Raw genomic sequence first — 18,015 nt, forward strand, 5'->3', positions numbered from 1 at the left:
AACCCCACACTCGGTAATGGGCTCTAAAGCTGCCCATTCGAAAGGGAAGAAAAAAGGTACATACCTAGCGTCTGGTTATAATTTGGTGCCATCACAATAAGGCAATAATAATTCTAGTTGAGGATTGATAAGGGCCCCTTCTGGTGAATGCCTCATTTTCCTTCTGTTGATCAGAAGCCTGATGGCAAATTTTTTAAATGACTTGGAAGACACAGCATTATACTGAGTATGATAGTCTCCCTTTTCTGACAATTTCCAAAGTTAGTATATCAGTATTTTCTTTTCTGACCACAGGATGCAATGTATTTATTGTTCTCAGACTTGTCCTACCTGTCACTCTGGTTATGCTTGAGACTTGAGGTCTGAGAAGTTCATTCCCAGTACAGTTAGAGTTAGCCAGGCTGTAAAACAAAGAGGTAGAAACCCTGCCTCAGGAGGGGATGCCAAGGCAGGGATTTAGATTCAGTGAAGATTTTCAACTCAAACACAATGGGAATAAAATAGGTTTGGGAAAGATGGAGTCACTAACATTGTATAGACTATGAAGGGAGCATTCTGTTCACGAAGTTTCCAGATTTGGGAGCGATTCCAGATGAGCTACTTAAAAACAGTTTTCAAAAATTTAAGCTTTGGGCAAGCCTTGTTATTCTACCAGAGATGTGTCTTAAGTTTGTCTCCCCCTCTGTGTGTCTCAGAGTTTCAGGGCACCGTTCCCTGTGTTGGTACTCAGATGCTGCTGCTTTCGTGACATTGTCTTACTGTGCTCCTTGGAGGGGCACAAGGTCTCACAATTAGTAGAAGTTGCCAAATCTGCTAACCAAAGTAAATCTTCAGGAAATCTTAGGTATATGTCTTCCTTAATTAGTTGAGTGCCTGTTCATCTATGATTGGATACATCACAGATGTATACCCACAGAACAGAGGAGAAGCAGAAGGATATATGAAGGATCACCTAACTCACCAGAAGGGAAAGTAGCTGAAAAAACACTAATTATACCGTGGATAGATACATTAATGTTTGTATTACTTGAACCTGGGTAATTCAATAAACAAATGAGTTTTATTTTGGTCCATGGTTCTGTGGTTCAGTTCTGAGGTTGAGCATCAAATTTGCTGATTACTTTCCTGCTTGCAGAGTCCCATTCAGTCTCTAGGGCATCACAGCAGAATCAGGAAGTTTGTGTGTGTCATGTTCTCTTTGTAATACCACCAGCACTGAATAAAGGGGACTCCAGCCTGATGACTTTTTCTAACCCTAATCAAGATCTTCAACAGAATTGTGGGAGTGCCTTAAAATTTTTAAAATTACATTTGAATTATTTATTTTGTGTGCATGTGTATATAGGGCATGGGTGCCACTTCCACAATAAGCTTGTGGAGGTCAAAGGACGACTTGGAGGAGTTGAATTCAGGTCTTCAAGTTTGGAATAGAGTGCCTTTACCTACTTAGTTATCTTACCAGCCTAATAAATTTTGTTTTGAAAAGCACTTTGTGAGCTACTTCTATTTTTTTTATTATAACACTTATTTATTTATTTACTTATTTATGAGGGGGATAACAAGCGCTTTAACCATTCAGCCTTCTCTGTAGCCTTGAGAGTTAGCACCTTTTTATCTGTGGCTTTCTGACATAGTGAAGGACTCCAGTATCAGTATATATCATTAAATATTAATAAACTGTATTTTCTCATATTATTTAAGCTATAGAGAGATACTTCGGTAAATTCCCCAGTCCTGTTTGTGTTTTTTTGTTTGTTTTCATTTGCATTCCACATTTTTGAAGGTGGTTTCCAATATTACTACCTGCATTTTACAGTTACTGAGAATAAGCTTCTAAATAGTTACACATGTCCTGTGGAGGCCTAGTTAAAAGTATCCTGTGGATCAGTTCACTGTTGATTGGCAACCAACTTGTATGCAGTGCTTTGACTATATACACATGGGCAGCAAGAAACAATATTAGCCTATGCTCAGGAATCTTGTTTTTCATGCATATGAACTGCAGATATGAGACCCTGAAATCAGGATTGTATAAGAAAGCAGACTGAGTACAGGCTATAAGAGCAGGCCGGTAAGCAGCTTCGGGGGTCTATGCTTTAGTTTCTGACACCAGGTCCCTGACTGAGCTCCTACCTTGGCTTCCTTCAGTAAAGGACTGTACTATAAGTTGAAATAAACCCTTTCCTCCCCAATTGTCTTTAGTCGCTATGTTTATCACAGCAATAGAAAGCAAACCAGGGCATCGTGTATCTAGGTAATATGGCATTAATACCAGCACAATGAAAAGATAGCAAAAACATGGTCCATAAGTATAATTTCTAAAAGTTGGTGAGCTAATTTTGTTTGTATCAGCTAATATGTCATTTTATGATTAGGTGTAGTATAGTTAAATATGATCATATATCACTTGGAATAAGCTACATTCACACATTTTTGTTATGAGAAGAAATAGATTATGAAGTTATTGTATATGTGAACCTAGAGCTTCAGGGAAAATAACCTAGAATAGATAAGAGATGTGTAACACAGATTGGGAACTTTACAAGCCCTCCTTCCCCTACTGAAGATTGCACCAGAGCCTTGTACATGCTAAGCAAGTGCTCTACAATGAATTACATCACTAGCCTTGATTTTTTTTTTTTTAAATAAGGGCATGGAACTTGTGATTCAATTTCCTCTGCTTCCAGCCTCACTAGTTCTAGGATTACACGCCTGTGCCATTCTGAATATTTTGCTTTTTAGCCTAGAGTTTATTTAGTTGAGGGAAAGGAATTAGGATGTCTTTTTGGGGTTGTGTATAATTTTGAGCAGTTTAGTTCTGTTTTATGCAATTTATTAATTTTCCAGCTTTATCTTTCATTTTAAAGAATTTCTCCTGAAATTTATTAAAATTTATATTGTTATAATGTCAGTTAATTTTGAAATTCCTTGAAAATGCATTGTGATGTTAATAAATACATTTCAAGTGTTTCAAATATGGAGTTCTTTGGAAATAGGTATGTTATTCTAGTTTTTATATGAATTGGCAAGGATTCAGCAAAAATTAAACTTTGTTATGCAGTCTTTCTACCCTCTTTTAGCATTCAGAACAAGATGATAGCTTCCAGATGAAATTTAGAATTCACATAGTGATGACATATATTTTCCTGGTTGGCTCAGCATGAGATGCAATTTTGCATGCCTTGTCAAGCTGACTTCCAGAATCCAAATGCCATTATTTCCCAAGGGGCTTTCAAGAGTGATAGTATCAAATGTAGTTTGTATTATGATGAAAAGTCTTAGGCATTATTGCATTTGTATGGCAAGGTGTTTAAATATTATCTACCCTTTAGAAATTTTTTTTTTAATTAAAGGTCACTTTCTCTTTCAGTTATTTAAGTGTTTTTTTTTTTTTGAAGTAAAGTTGCCAAAAAATAATGATCATTGTAAAATACAGATCAAGAATAAGTAAGAATAAGTAAGTTTTGATAGATAATCAGACTAAGGACTAAAAAAAACTTAGTTTTTGATCCTAGCCCTATTTCATTTCAGACTACTCTCACAAATTTCATTTACTTCAGTTTTGAAATAGTAGTAAATACACCTAAGAAAATGCTACTATGTTGTTATAAGACTCACCCTTCCCACCATAGATATATGGGAATTCTTTAAAATTTTATTTTAAAAAACCGTCAGCAAGTGAAGATCATATTTTTGGTGTTTTGTATTTTAAAAAGAAACTGTAGACTTTAAGCATAATAACCGTCCCTACCTTGAGGATCCTGGTGCATAATTTTACTTTTTCATTTCTCCTTTGGATCCTGATCATCTACAGATTCCTTTAGTTCCATTATGTCGGCCTGGTGAGATGACTCAGCAGGTAGAAATACTTGCTCTGCAAGCCTGATAATGTGTGTTCAGTTCCCAGGACCCAGTGTGGAACAAGAGAACTTACTGTACAGTGTTTTCCTCTGCCCTTCATATGTGCACATTGGCATGAGGGTAACACACACACACACACACACACACACACACACACACACACACACACCAATAATAATAATAAAAATCCATTATATCAATGCATGTTGCATGATAATTATTTCACATTGATGCTTTTCTTCCCTTTTATATTTATTTTTGATCTCTGCGTGGTTTGTTAATAGTAATTTTTTTCTTTTTTTAAATGTGTGTCAGAGCCGTTTTCTAGTAGAACTCTGCTGAAGTATCTTGAGTGCTGCTCAAGTGTAAAATATCTTGTAGCTTCTGATTCTTAAATACACTTATCTCCTTATCCTTCCTCTCCTGCCACTCACCATGGTATTTCAAGTCTGAAAACTAGGATTTCTGCCTTATTGTCTTTTGAACCCTGTCCCTTGTGCCTCCAGTTTCAATCTTGAATCTTTCTGTTCATCTGTTTCTATGCTGTTTCCTTTATCAGAGCCTCTTTATTTCTCCTATTAGAATAGCTCAGGAGATTTCTAACTGTCTTAGTGGTGTCTTCCCATATTCCTTCAGTCTCACCATGTTCTCTGTTCCTAGTTAGCCTACTTCTTTGTCTAGATTGTGGATACTTCTCAAAGTAGAAGTTATGAAAATTTTGAGAACAGTAAAAGGTCTTTGAACATGTACTAATCAAAAAGTAATTCATATTCAAACATGAAATTAATCTGAGGTGTTTCTAGCATTGCTTGGCTGCTGCATCAGGTGACTTTTCTGAAGCCTTGATTTGAATACACAACATGCATACTTCACATTGCACATCTCATTGCCACAAAAGCTGCCTGAAATGCCTACTCATATTCAGGACTACTATACATTATGAATTGCAGTGTTTTCAGTACATAAAAAGCTTCCTGCTATTATGGAGCATAATGGTTTAATTATAGAAAGTAAAAAAAAAATGTTAATGTTCTCCTCAGCATGTAAATACCAGAGTATATTGTGTTAGAATATTTATTTTAAAAATAACTGTTTGAGTTGCTGATTTGAGTTTCATGAAAAATCAGTGAATTTTTGCTTGAGGTTAGCGCAAAATTTGCAACAATTTCTGAAATGTTTCTAAACATACTTTTGCCATTTTGTACTATGTAGTTATATGAGTGACATTCTAAGCATATCGATCAAGTCTGGAAAATATTAACGTTGCTCTTAGTCCTACAGCATCAATTGTGAAGTCAGTATTTAATTCTTTATGCAAACACAAATAAGCACATCCATGTCATTAGTGTGTAAATTTGCTTTACTCTTTAAAAAACAATGCAACTATATATGTACCAAAGAATTGTTTTAAATTAAATTTCTCTATGATTTGTTATCACTAAGTATTGGATTTGCATAACTATCATGCCTTTGGTTGATATTTTGACTGATTTGATGTGTGGCAGTGTTTCAGGCATCGTTTGTCAGTGTTGTGTGGTGCCAAGCACAGAGCAGCAGTGTGCAAGCTGTATTCTTAGAACCAATGCTGCACTGAAGATGTGTGCTGTGATGCAATACAGGCTCCTGCTGCCAGAAAAACTCCAGTTCAGTACATTTTGAATTTTGGATTAATTTTTGTCTATTGTATATTCAGAAACCTTTTAATGTTGCCAGTTTCTTTGTAACCCCTGCAATTATTTATGTGATCCTATGTGGGTTCACAGCTCACAGCTTAAGAAGCTGAGGCGTAATCATTGGTCTCTGGAATCTTCATCGTAGACACCCAGAGGTAGGCTTTATAAATCTATTCATCCAATCACGATAGCAATCAAAAGTAATATTCAATAAAAATTTTGAGTGTGACTATCAGATATTGACACCCATTTTGTAGTCCTACATAACAATCATATTGATTTTTAATAGACACATTTTGAATGAAATAAATACATTTTAATGAATCTAAGTATGATTTGTAAAATTTTTGAAAAAGAGTGGCAGCCTGTCAATCATTGAAGTTATAAGCAAAGAACTAGTTCTTCCAATCTAAGTATGTTTAATTCTTCTTCAAGAGTTCCTGACGCCACTTAGGGGAACTTCAGTTTATCTTTCACTGTGTGCTATCACTTCTGATGGTGTTTGTGGGGTGTAGAGACACTAAGAATTTTATATTAGTTGAATCTGTTTGTTTTCTTTTAGAATTGAGTCCAGGATGAAATCGTTTTAATGGTCCAGTGTCAGTCACTGTGCCTGCATCTCCAGACCACACTTACTTCTAGAACTCTTTGCTTCTTTTCTTTTCCCTTTTAAATTTCTTTTCTTTTTTTTTTTTCTTATTCAGTACATTCCATCTCTCCTGTCCTGATTCATGGTTTGCAGTGATGTTGTTTATTTTCTGAGAGTCATGAATGAGAAAACTAAAGCCTAAGAAGTGGAAGTGATTTTAAGATCACACATCATGAATTGGTAGAAAAAAGGAAGAAACTGGGATTTCCAGATTCCCCCATTCTGTTCTCAGGAAACTTTACTTAAACATTTTAATTAATCTCCATGGTATCTGAAATTCCACTACAAAGGATGTTTGCCCCCATCACCTATAACCTCCAGAAGGACTGGTACCTGTCTGTTTTGCTTACCACAGTATTACTTGTTTTTTGACATATGCCCTGAATGATAAATGTTTCATAAATAGTTTGTGTGTAAATATTTTGTGCCTTGCAATTATAGAATGTGTTTAATTCTCCTTTCACCCTCTTTCTACTTCCTTTCCTCAACATCCTAATTTTAGGTAGACTACATTTTCTGATTTTATGCACATGACTTAATAGCACATGTTACTTATCTAATACAAGTACCTTTTGAAATATACTGGTGAAGTATAAAGGGGCTTGCTGCCAAGCCTGATGACCTGAGTTTGATCTTTGGACCCACATGGTGGGAGAAGAGAAACAACTCCCACAAGTTGTCTTCTGACATCCACATGTGAGCCTTGTATGCATGTCCACACACATAGATGCACAAGAAAATAAATGTAAACAATATATATGCACTATTTAGTAATATATGCTGTTGCTCTAATTTACAGCCTGAGCTTGAAACTTAGCTGAACTTAGTTTGTAAAGGCTTTTGATTTTTAGCTTTTAAGTTTTCTTTTAAGTAATGAGCTGTGGTTAGGACAGCTGCTCCATAACCTGATGCTGCCTTAGCTGTGACTACATGGCTGAACAACTTGATTTCTCATGATCATACATGAAAAATAAAGATTAATACAAGTTTCTTCTTGGTGATTATTTAAAATAGGAAATAAAAATGAGGGCTAGAGATTGTGGTTCAGTGCTATCGTGCTTGTTCAGGCACTGGGTTCAACATTCAGCTATGCAAAATAAACAGTAAGAATGAAATAGTAGTCATAAATAGGTTCCTTACACAAAAACACATTATCTTAATGATGCTAACAGAAGATTTCAAGAAAGTATACGTACTAATTTTTAAATCAGTTGACTGTTTGATTGATCCAGTATTTTCTGAGCAGGGTTCCATACTAAGTGCTACATAAAATAAACAGATCGCCTTTTAGTGAAATGAATTCTATCTTGTTATCTTTCTAGGCTAATGTAGTCCATTAACATAACTTGTGGGTTAGAAGTACACCTTTAAAGGAATAATTGCTATAGGATTGATATTTTTTTTCCTTATTTGAAATCATCATGTTTACTGCCTAAATACCATACCCGATCTATCTTAATATTTCTTCTTTAAAGTTTTACATGGTAAATGACATTGGCCTAGATCAGAAAGGCCTTAATTCTGAGAAGTATTTATTATGAGATATTATAATTTATTATGAGTTATTTCAGCTCACCTAATGTTTTTTGAGTCTTAAAGATCATAAAATAATCTTGTTATTATGAGAATCTCATATGTCAAGAACACCAGTCATTTGATGCTGAATGTTAATATTTTCTCCATTTCTTTGCACACATTAAGAGGATAGTTAAACCTTCAAAATAAAAACAAACTCTTGACAACTGAGTAGTTATTACCAAATCTGCAGTCAACCTGATCAAGGTAAAGAAATGTTTTGATATAAGTAGCTGATTGAAACCTATGTATGTGGCCCAGATTTTTTTTTTTTTAAGGAGTATGTGTGTGCATCAACCTCCACTGTCAATCCTTGGGAGCTGTCCACCTTGTTTTTGGACATAGGGTCTCTCACTGGGCTGACCAGTAAGCCTTAGGAACCCACCTTTGCCTCCCCAGCACTGAAATTACAAGCATGTACTATTATATCTGTCTTTTTTATGTGGAATATAACTTGGGCCTTCATGCTTGCACAGGAAGCACTCTCCCGACTGAGCTATCTCCCTCCACAGGCCTAGCCTAGTATCTTTGCTCTTACATGTTTTTATCCAGTTTCATTTAATTGCAAGCAAATGTATGCATAAAGATTACTTTGTACTGGAATCACAATAATAGTACATAATCCAGATTTTATCTTTAACATGTAACCACTACCACCATATATTACCATACTGTATTCCTATGCCCAGCTGTCATTTGGATAGACAAATGTTCAAATGTTTAGTATTATACCATGAAGAATTTTGTGTTATGTCATATTATGTTAGAATTCTGGTGGTTTATAAAAGACCAAATCTAATTTTGGGAAATCAGTGACCATTTCTTAGCAGAAATGATATTTAAGGTAGAACTAATACATTGATTTTGATAGAAATTCATTTAAGGGGTACAAATGAATTTCAGATCTGGTAGGCTTAGAGTTATTTTTCTCTACATACTTAACGACTAAGGTTTTAATCATTATTCAACATGTTTACAATACTCTCAATGGCTGGTTTATATAAGTATTAGTTACCTTTCTGTTCCTGTAATAAAACACCATGACCAAGGCAATTTATAGAAGAAAAAGTTAGAGTTTATTGGGCTAATGGTTCCAGAATTATGAGTCCATCATGGTGGGGATGTATAGCAGGATGGAGCCAGAGCAGACAGCTGAGAGCTAACATCGTCAAGGCACAGGAAACGGTGGGAGACAGACTGAAGGTGTATGAGCTATGTACTCTTGAAGCCCACCCCCAGTGACATGCTTCTTCCAGCATGACCATACCTCCTAAAGATCTGAAAGCCCTTCAAAAACAGCGCTAGCAACTGATCAAGTACTGAAACACTTGTAGCCCATAGGGGGCATTTTCATTCGGATCACTACAGTATACATTACAGCATTTGAAATGAATAGCATTTTCATATAAGATACAAGCATTTGTAGCTTTTTATATGAATCAGGAAGCTGGCACCTAGAAAGATCAAATTGTTTTTCCCAATCATATGGTAAATGCTACAATAAAATATTAAATCAAGTTGATTCCAAGTAGTGGGCATGACATAGAAATAAATAATACTCAATTAAATTTGATAGAACATACCTAAACATATCTGTATTAGTTTTTTTTTTTTTTTCTGTTGCTGTGATAAAAATACTGATCAAAGCAATTTATAGAAGGAAGAGTTTGAGCTATGGTTCCAGGGAAATTAGAGTCTGTCATGGTGGGAAGGCATGGTGTCAGAGGTGGTTGGAACAGAAAGAGGAATGCTCATATCTTCTAGCAGGCACAGTAAGCAGAGAGTGACTGGAGATCCAGCAAGGCTTAAGAACTCTCTAAGCCACCCCCCCCCCCAAGTGACATGCTTCCTCTAGCATGGCCACACCTTCTGATACCTCCCCAAACAGTGCCACCAGCTGGAGGCAAAATGTCCAAATACTTGGAGTATATTGGGGACATTCTCATTCAAATCATCACAATATCATTTCTATTATTGTTAACTACTAAAATTTGTGTCTCAGAATTACCTGATTTGTTACTGAAACAGAAATGTTTGAAATTATACTAATATGCTAAATTGCAGCATTGATACATTTCTAGTAAGGATAAGAAAATATAAATGAAAAAAGAATAAATCTGCCCCCAGCCTCATTCACCTTCCCAGCTCCCCCACCCCATCTCTCTTCCTAGCAAGGGTACTGACACATTTCTTGTCTTGATACCCCAGACCTCTGGACTGACCTCTTGGCCCAGACTCCCCACTGCTTCCTGATCCTTGGCATCCAGACCAACTCAGTTCCTCCCTCTAGTCCCTGGAAGCCCTCCAGCCTCTACCCATCCCCACCTACCTTTGCATCTCTGGGCAGCCCAGCCCCCCAAGCTTCCTGGGGCCTGCAGTTTTCCCCACAAAGGCACACAAAGTTCACAAAAAGCAGCAGACCTAAACTCAACAAAGGAAGGCTTGGGTTTCACACAATAATCAGAAACTACAAAAGAAATCCACAGGCTGGGCATGGTGGCACATTCCTTTAATCCCAGGCAGAGGCAGGCAGATCTCTGTGAGTTCAAGGCTAGCCTGGTCTACTTAGTGAGTTCCAGGACAGCTGGGACTACAGGGAGACCCTGTCTCAAAAAGACTAAAAAAAAAAAAAAAAGAATTCCATATGTTAAAGTCACAGTGAAAAAAATAACATGAAAAAACTAAATAACATATTGCACCAAGTACCAACAGTTCTGAAGAGGAGTACAATGAGAACCCCCTAGAGATAACATAGGACATGGAATTCAAAAGTACAGTTAAAAACATGATGAAATAGTTCAGTGAATTTAAAGAACATACAAATCAAAGAACTGAAAGAAGATAGGGATAAACTGAATGAATTCAGAAAAGAGAAATATTGAAGAATTATCAGGCTGAAATGAAGAAGGAAGTGAAACAGTAAGCCAATTAGAAACAACAGGAGAAACGCTCACCAATAGAATGAATGAAATGGAAAACAATATCAAGACTGGAAGATAAAGTGGACTAATTAGACCACTCAAGGAAGGATTATGAAAAATTTAAGAAAACACAAGAATGGAATATGCAGGAATTATGTGACACCATAAAAAGACCAAGTTTATAAATCATAGGCATACAGGAAGGACAAAATCTCAGGATAATGATATGGACCAGATCTTCAACAGGATTGTAGAAGAATATTTCCCAAAATCAAAGAAAGACATTCCCGTACAAATACAAGAAGAATATAAAACACCAAACAGGACCAGAAAAGAAACTCTCCACGCACATGATAGTAAAAACACTAAACCTACAGAACAAAGAGAGAATACTGAAAGCTGCAAAAGAAAAACAAATCACATATAAAGGAAAACCCATTAGAATTACTGGTGACTTATCAATGCAAACTATGAAAGCCAGAAGAGCCTAGACCAAAGTATTCCCAGCCCCCTACAGGGGATTTTGTGAGATCCCTCCCAAAGCCCCAGGGCAGATCTGGCTTTGGTAGGCTAAGGCTGCAATCCTAGCCTGAAAGGGTGGGTTGTGAACTCCATTGGTGTAGTGGCTCTGATCTCAGCAGCCCATCAAAGAGTGCCAAGTTCTGGCCTACCTCTGGCCTCTGTCTGAAAGAGGGGCTAGAATGGAGGGAACTGCCTGAGAGCCCTGGATCCTGCTTACACTTGGTGGAGAGCTTCCCCTAAGTGTGCCATGCCCAACCCCCTACCTGGAATTTTGTGAGGCCCCTCCCAAAGCCCCAGGGCAGATTTGGCTTTAATAGGGGAAGGCTGAGATCCTAGTAGATGACCTGAGAGGGTGGATTGCCTGAGAGTTCACAGATCCTGCCTCTACATGGTGAAGGAAGCCTGAGTGTACCTGACTGGAATCTGAGTTGGGCTTCTGTGGGTACTACTGAATAGCTGATCTGAAGCCATCAGTTCCCTCTAAATTAAACCTGAGGGAACCTGAACCCTATACCAATCACCTTTACCTAACCAATAAAGAAAGGATCTAGGCACCCAAATAATACAAACAGAAGCATACTTCAACTTAATTCTCATATCAGAATCATAAACAACAAAAGAAATTCACATGCCAAAATCACAACATAAAAATGATAAAATGGAAAGCCAAAACACTGTGTCCCCACCAAATCCACCAACCTGTAGAAGAACAGGTAGGAGAACCCCCTAGAGCTAACCCAGGACACTGAATTTAAAACAGTCATAAACATGATTAAGGAATAAATGACTTAACATTGCAACTCAAGACACTTGAAAAGCAATAACAAATGAAACACAAACCCAGCAGACAAGAAGAAATAACAGAAATCAGCGCAGAAATTAATGAAATAGAAACTAAGAAAACAGTACCAATAATCAGTAAATCGAAGAGCTGATTCTTTAAAAAAATAAACAAGATTGATAGACCCCCCTACCCCAGTTAACCAAAAGGAAGAGTGCCTCCAAATCAACAAAATCAGAGATGAAAGGGGAAACATCACAACAGACACCAAAAAGATCCAGAACACTGTAAGGGAATACTTTAAAAACCTATGCACTGCCAAATTTGAGAACCTAAAAGAAATGGACGGGTATATAAAAGCATGGGAACCAACAAAACCAAACCAAGAAGAGATCAACAGCTTAAACAGACCCATAACACATACGGCAATTGAAATAGTAGTACAAAACCTCCCAACTAAAAGAAGCCCAGGACTAGATGGATTTACAGCAGAATTCTACCAGAAGTTTAAAGACAATCTATATCCAATGCAACTTAATTTATTCAAAAAGAAAGAGATGGAGGAAAACTTCCAAATTCCTTCTATGAAGCCAGCATCACTCTAATACCAAAGCCAGGTAAAGATACAACCAAAAAAGAAAACTATAGAACCATATCCTTAATGAACATAGATGCAAAAATTCTCAACCAAATTCTTGGAAACTGCATACAGACACACATCAAAAAGATCATCCACCATGATTAAGTTGGCTTTATTCTAGAGATGCAGGGATAGTTCTATATACTAAGTCAATAAACATCATAAATCATATAAATGAACTCAAAGACAAGAACCACATGGTCATCTCAATAGATGCAAAGAAGGTCTTTGACAAAATTCAACGTGCATTTATATTCAAAGTCCTAAATCAATAAATAAGAAAATGAGTTATATTTGAGAATTAAAGGAATAAGTAAATCTGTTTTCTGAAGTTGCGATATGATACAAGTATATTTATTATGCATTTGACAGAGCTAGAGGTCATTGTGCAACATTTGAATAATGGAAAAGCCAATACAGCATATTAATTAAAAGGATGGACTCTGGAGATACACTGTTTAGGTTCACACCTTTCTGTTGTTACCTTTTATCTGGTTGAATTTGGATAAGTAAATTAAACTCTTTCTCTGGTCTGTTTTTTATGGTCTGGAAATCTTGATGAGTGTATTCCTAGTGGGTTGTTTAAAGGTTTGAATGGGTGATTATTTGTATATGTAATAGGTGCTGGAGAAGTTTCAGTTAAGAAAATGTGGAGCATGATTAGCAGACATTTATGCAATATACTTATCCTTCCTATTAAAATATGCCAAATTACAGAGAATATTTTCTTATGTCCCACAAAAATATTCTGTTATCTTTTAGAAAATATGACAGATTGAAAATAGTATAACCAGCCAGTTGGGAGTGTGCCTTCATTCCTGGAACTCGGGGCCAGAGGCAGGTAGATCTCTGTTGCTTCCCAGCCAGCCTGTTCTACACTGTTAGGTAGTTCACAGCCATGAGAACCTGTCTTATGGAAGGGGGATGCAGGAGGCAGGGACAAAGGGAAGAAGACAGGGTTGGAGAGATGACTCAATGGCTAAGAGCACTAGGTGCTCTTATAGAGGACTCGAGTTTGATTCTCAGTACCAAATGGCAGCTAACAACTTTACATAACTCCGTTTCCAGGAGATCTGACATTCCCTTTTGTCCTCTGCAGGCATTGTACAATATGTGTGCACTTAGATACATGCAGACAATACGTCATACACATAAAACAAAAATAATAAATACAATATTAAAGAAAGAAATGGAGAGACAGAAAGAATAATGTACCCAAAATATTATGAATTTGTATCTCTAGTAGATTTTTATTTAGGGATAAATGTTAATTATGTTTTTTTATTTGCATAACATTTAAACTTCAAGTGTGAGGCACATTTTAAGGGCTCTAAACTTTTTATTAGATCATTTTATTAAATAATCATGTAGCTGATTTAGTGACTTCTGTTCCATCATTGCGTAATAGTGCACTTGGTAATGTTATCGTTCAATAAATGGATTTATTTCAAATTATAACAAGAGTTCTATAGTAATAATATTTTCAGCAGATTAAAAATTTGACCACTGTGCTTTTTGAAAATCCTTTATGTTCATTTTTCATGAAAGTTTAAAGTTTTTCTTTATGCTAAGGCAATTAATTAATTAGTAGAAATTTGTATTAAGGTTGCTGCTTTCTTCTGACAACTACACACATAGAAAGGAAAGCCAAAGAACTCCTAATCAGTATAACATTAATATATATTTTAAAACACATTCCAGATAATTGTTATGCAACAATTTATAGCAAAATGCACACTGTAGAAATAATAGTATTCACTGTACTTGACCACATCTTCTCATTTATCCCCTCAAAGTTTACTTAGTGTGAAGTTTTCTTGTGTGTTCCCCACCCCCATTTTCATTTTCAGAAACATTTGTATGCATGATAGGTAAATTCCCATTAAAACTTAGGTTTTTTTTTTTTTTTTTTAATCTTTTTGAAGCAGAGTCTCCCTGTAGCCCCAGCTGTCCTGAAACTCACTATGTAGACCAGGCTGGCCTTGAACTCATAGAGATCCACTTGCCTGTGCTTCCCAAGTGCTGGGACTATAGGCGTGCACCACCACGCCCGGCTTAAAACTTACTGTTTTTAAAACCTGTTTGTATTTACCACAAATTTTAGTTTTTTCTACCTTAAAATATACTAAAATCTTTTGTCATACCTTGAACTATACTTCGTATTTAAATGGTTGAATTATAATTTTTTTTGTATATATTCCAAAATTGGTGTTTTTGATGGATAAATAATTGTTGAGCACTTCATCTGTCTTTCCTCACAGCTTTCTTTTTTCCTCCATATTTCTTACCTCTCTTCCCATTTTCCTTTATATATAAATTTTATGTTTGTATTAGCATAAGTTCCAGAGTATGTATGACTCCGTTCAGATAAAAGTAGATGTATAATTTGTTGGCTGTTAGAAATTATTAAATACTATAAAGTAATTGTTGAAATCTTACAGTGTAAAGGTTTTTGAAATTATGTAATTTTTCTGGACAAAGATTAAAATAACAGAATTTCAACATTATTTTATTAAGACATTTATGTATATCATTTGATTCCCTTTTTTGGTCATCATGAAAATATTTTTTAATTGAGAAATTCTATGATCTAGGTAACTGCTTTCAGAAAACTTCACATATGGGAAGACCCATTTTCTGTGACATTAGGATGAATGGAGTGTTTTGTAGAAAAATTTTCATTGACTTAGTAATTTTATGATGAGAATTGAATAAACTTGCAGTTTAATGAATATTCAATAAATAAGTACCTCTACATACTCAATAAGTAGAACATTTCAATTACTCCAGAATTCTACACCCCAGTCATCAATGCTTAGTATAATGGGTAGTATTAGCAATTCTACAAAATAAAGTAAACTAACATGGCATTTATATTCTCCTATAGATCCTCTCATTTTAAATAGAGAAAGAAACCATCTTGAAAATACTTTCAGTACAGTTTTGTGAAATTATATGGTATAATTTGGTTAAATAACTGCCTATTCTGATACTTAGAGTCCAGACCACTCTCCGTCCCTGTTAAAGCCATGCTGCATGTGCCTGAAGGTTGCAGAAGTCCTGAAGAAAGAATGAAAGAATTTATTGGAATATTGTGGAATGCAGTGAAGAGTCTCACATTACAGGTAAAAGAAGTTATTGGAAATAATACTGCTCTATTTCACACAATATTGTAAAATCTCTAGCATATTTAATAATGATAAAATTATTCTGAAAACATTCTTATAGTCTACCCCATTTCTATTGGCATGCTTTGCTTATTGTAAACAAAATTACATGAAACATACATGCTTTATAAAATTCTATATATTTTCATTTTTTTGCATTTAGAAAAGCTGGTTCATTTTAAATTTAGTTTCTTTTAAATATTATCTTAAAGATTTTAAAACAACATATGAATCACAGTCTTCTATCATCACTGAGAAAAAGAATTGAAATTGATATCAAATTAGCATGTAATGTCTTTCAAACTGGTTTTCTTACTCATACTCAATTATAAATTAAATGTGAGCATTCTTAGCTATTTAACCTTTTTTTTTTTTGGTCTTGGTCTTTTTGAGACAGGTTCTCCCTGTAGACCCAGCTGTCCTGGAACTCACTATGTAGACCAGGCTGGCCTTGAACTCACAAACATCTGCCTGCCTCTGCCTCCTGAGTGCTGGCATTAAAGGCTTGTACCACCATGCCCAGCACTGTTTAACTTTTTATTATTTTATTTTTATTATTTTATGTGTGAATGTATTGCCTGCATGTATGTACGTGGACCCATGTTGTGCAATGTCCACAGAGGTCAGAAGAAGGTGTTAGATCCCCTGGAACTGGAGTTACAGATGCCTGTGAGCTATTGTGTGGGTGCTGGGAACGAAACCCAGGTCCTCTATAAGAGCAACCAGTGCTCTTAACTGCTGAGCCATCTCTCCAGGCTCTGTTAGCTATTTCTTTATTAATATTGTTTTGTTATTTTGACTTTTGATGCTTATACTTCAATCCATTTTACAGTATTTTGGAGTTGGCATTTTTGTTTCCATCATTTTGGGACTATTCTAGTAGGACATACTTTTCTTTGTGTCTTATTTATTATGTAGAGTTTCATTGTAAAATCCTCCTTGACATTCTACCATGTAAAGTTGCTTTCTTTTGATTCATATTTAGAACTTTCTTCTAAGAAGCACATGTCCTTTCTTCTTTTGTTCTATTTTCCTACTCTGTTGTAGTACAAGTACCACCATAATGTAGAAAACAAGCTTACATAACACATACATGCATCAGGCACATTTGTGCACATATACCGCACACATAGATATGCATGCACCCACATAATGCTTTGATATAAAAAAACCATGTAGGCCTGAGAGTGCCTGGATCTAGCCTCTGTGTGGTAGTGAGCTTCCTAAAATAAAGCCATGCCCAGCTGACTGTATTGGGATGATGTGAGGCCCCTCCACTTGGTTCGGGTTAGACTTCTCTACCCCATAGTGCAGGCTAAAACCTTAGCAGACTGCCTCAGAGGGCCTAAATTGCGCTCCCATTAGTGAACTTCCCAAGTTGGGCTGTGAGTGCTCACTAGTATGCATCCAGACTTCGGAGGGAAGCCTGAGTGTACCTGACTGGAGCCTGATTTGGGCCTCTGTGGAAGCTCCTGAGTAGCTGATCTGAAGCCATCACTTCCCTCCAATATAAAATCTGAGAGAACATGAAACCTAGACCAGCCAGCCTTATATACCCAATAAGAAGACAACCAAGTAACACCAATAATATAAACAGAAGCAGAGTTCAACTCAACAAAGGAAGGGCTGAATTTCATATCAAGATCACAAAGAAGAGAAATCCACATGCCAAAATCACAATGGAAAGATAATAATATGGAAAACTGTAATAGTATGTTCCCTCCAAACTCAACCAGTCTACAAGGAGAAGCTCCCAGTGATAATCCAGGACACAGAATAAAAAAAAGAAAAATCATAGGAGTTGGAGGAGATGGAGTGGGCTTGTATTTGATCAAAAGACCTTATATGCATGTTTGAAATTCTCAATAAAATTTTTTTAAGGTTAAAAAAACTCATAAAAATGTTCGAGGAATTCATTGAATTTAAAGGACACACAAACAAATCAAAAGAACTAAAAGAAGATAGAGATAAGCTTCTGATGGAATTCACAAAAGAGATAGAAATATTGAAGAAAACATAGGCTGAAATGAAGAAGGAAGTGAAAAACTCAATAAACCAATTTAAAAGAACAGGAGAAAGCCTCACTATTAGAATTAATGAAATAGAAAACAGAATATCAACACTGTAGGCTAAAGTTGAAAAATTGGACCACTCAAGCAAGGATTATGCAAAAATTTAAAAAACACAGGGATGGAATATGCAGGAAATGTAGGACACCATGAAAAG

General features: G+C 35.9%; 1 protein-coding gene across 10 annotated transcripts in view; it reads left to right on the forward strand.

Annotated features, from left to right (window-relative positions):
• Positions 1-18,015, forward strand: part of Vps13b (vacuolar protein sorting 13 homolog B) — a 723,076-nt gene that overhangs the window by 292,082 nt on the left and 412,979 nt on the right. For 9 of the 10 annotated variants that reach the window (XR_003849285.1, XM_029562764.1, XM_029562762.1 and 6 more), the window contains exon 22: positions 15,620-15,747. Coding sequence is in view for 9 of the 10 variants with exons in the window: in XM_029562764.1 (XP_029418624.1) it covers positions 15,620-15,747 (128 nt within the window). In the remaining variant the exon portion in view is untranslated. Of the gene's footprint in view, positions 1-6,238; positions 6,792-15,619; positions 15,748-18,015 lie in introns of those variants that run through there. The other variant, XM_029562766.1, reaches the window with a different exon arrangement.

Source organism: Nannospalax galili, unplaced genomic scaffold (genome assembly GCF_000622305.1).
Source record: "Nannospalax galili isolate Female #2095 unplaced genomic scaffold, S.galili_v1.0 scaffold334, whole genome shotgun sequence".
Classification (NCBI taxonomy): Eukaryota; Metazoa; Chordata; class Mammalia; order Rodentia; family Spalacidae; genus Nannospalax; species Nannospalax galili.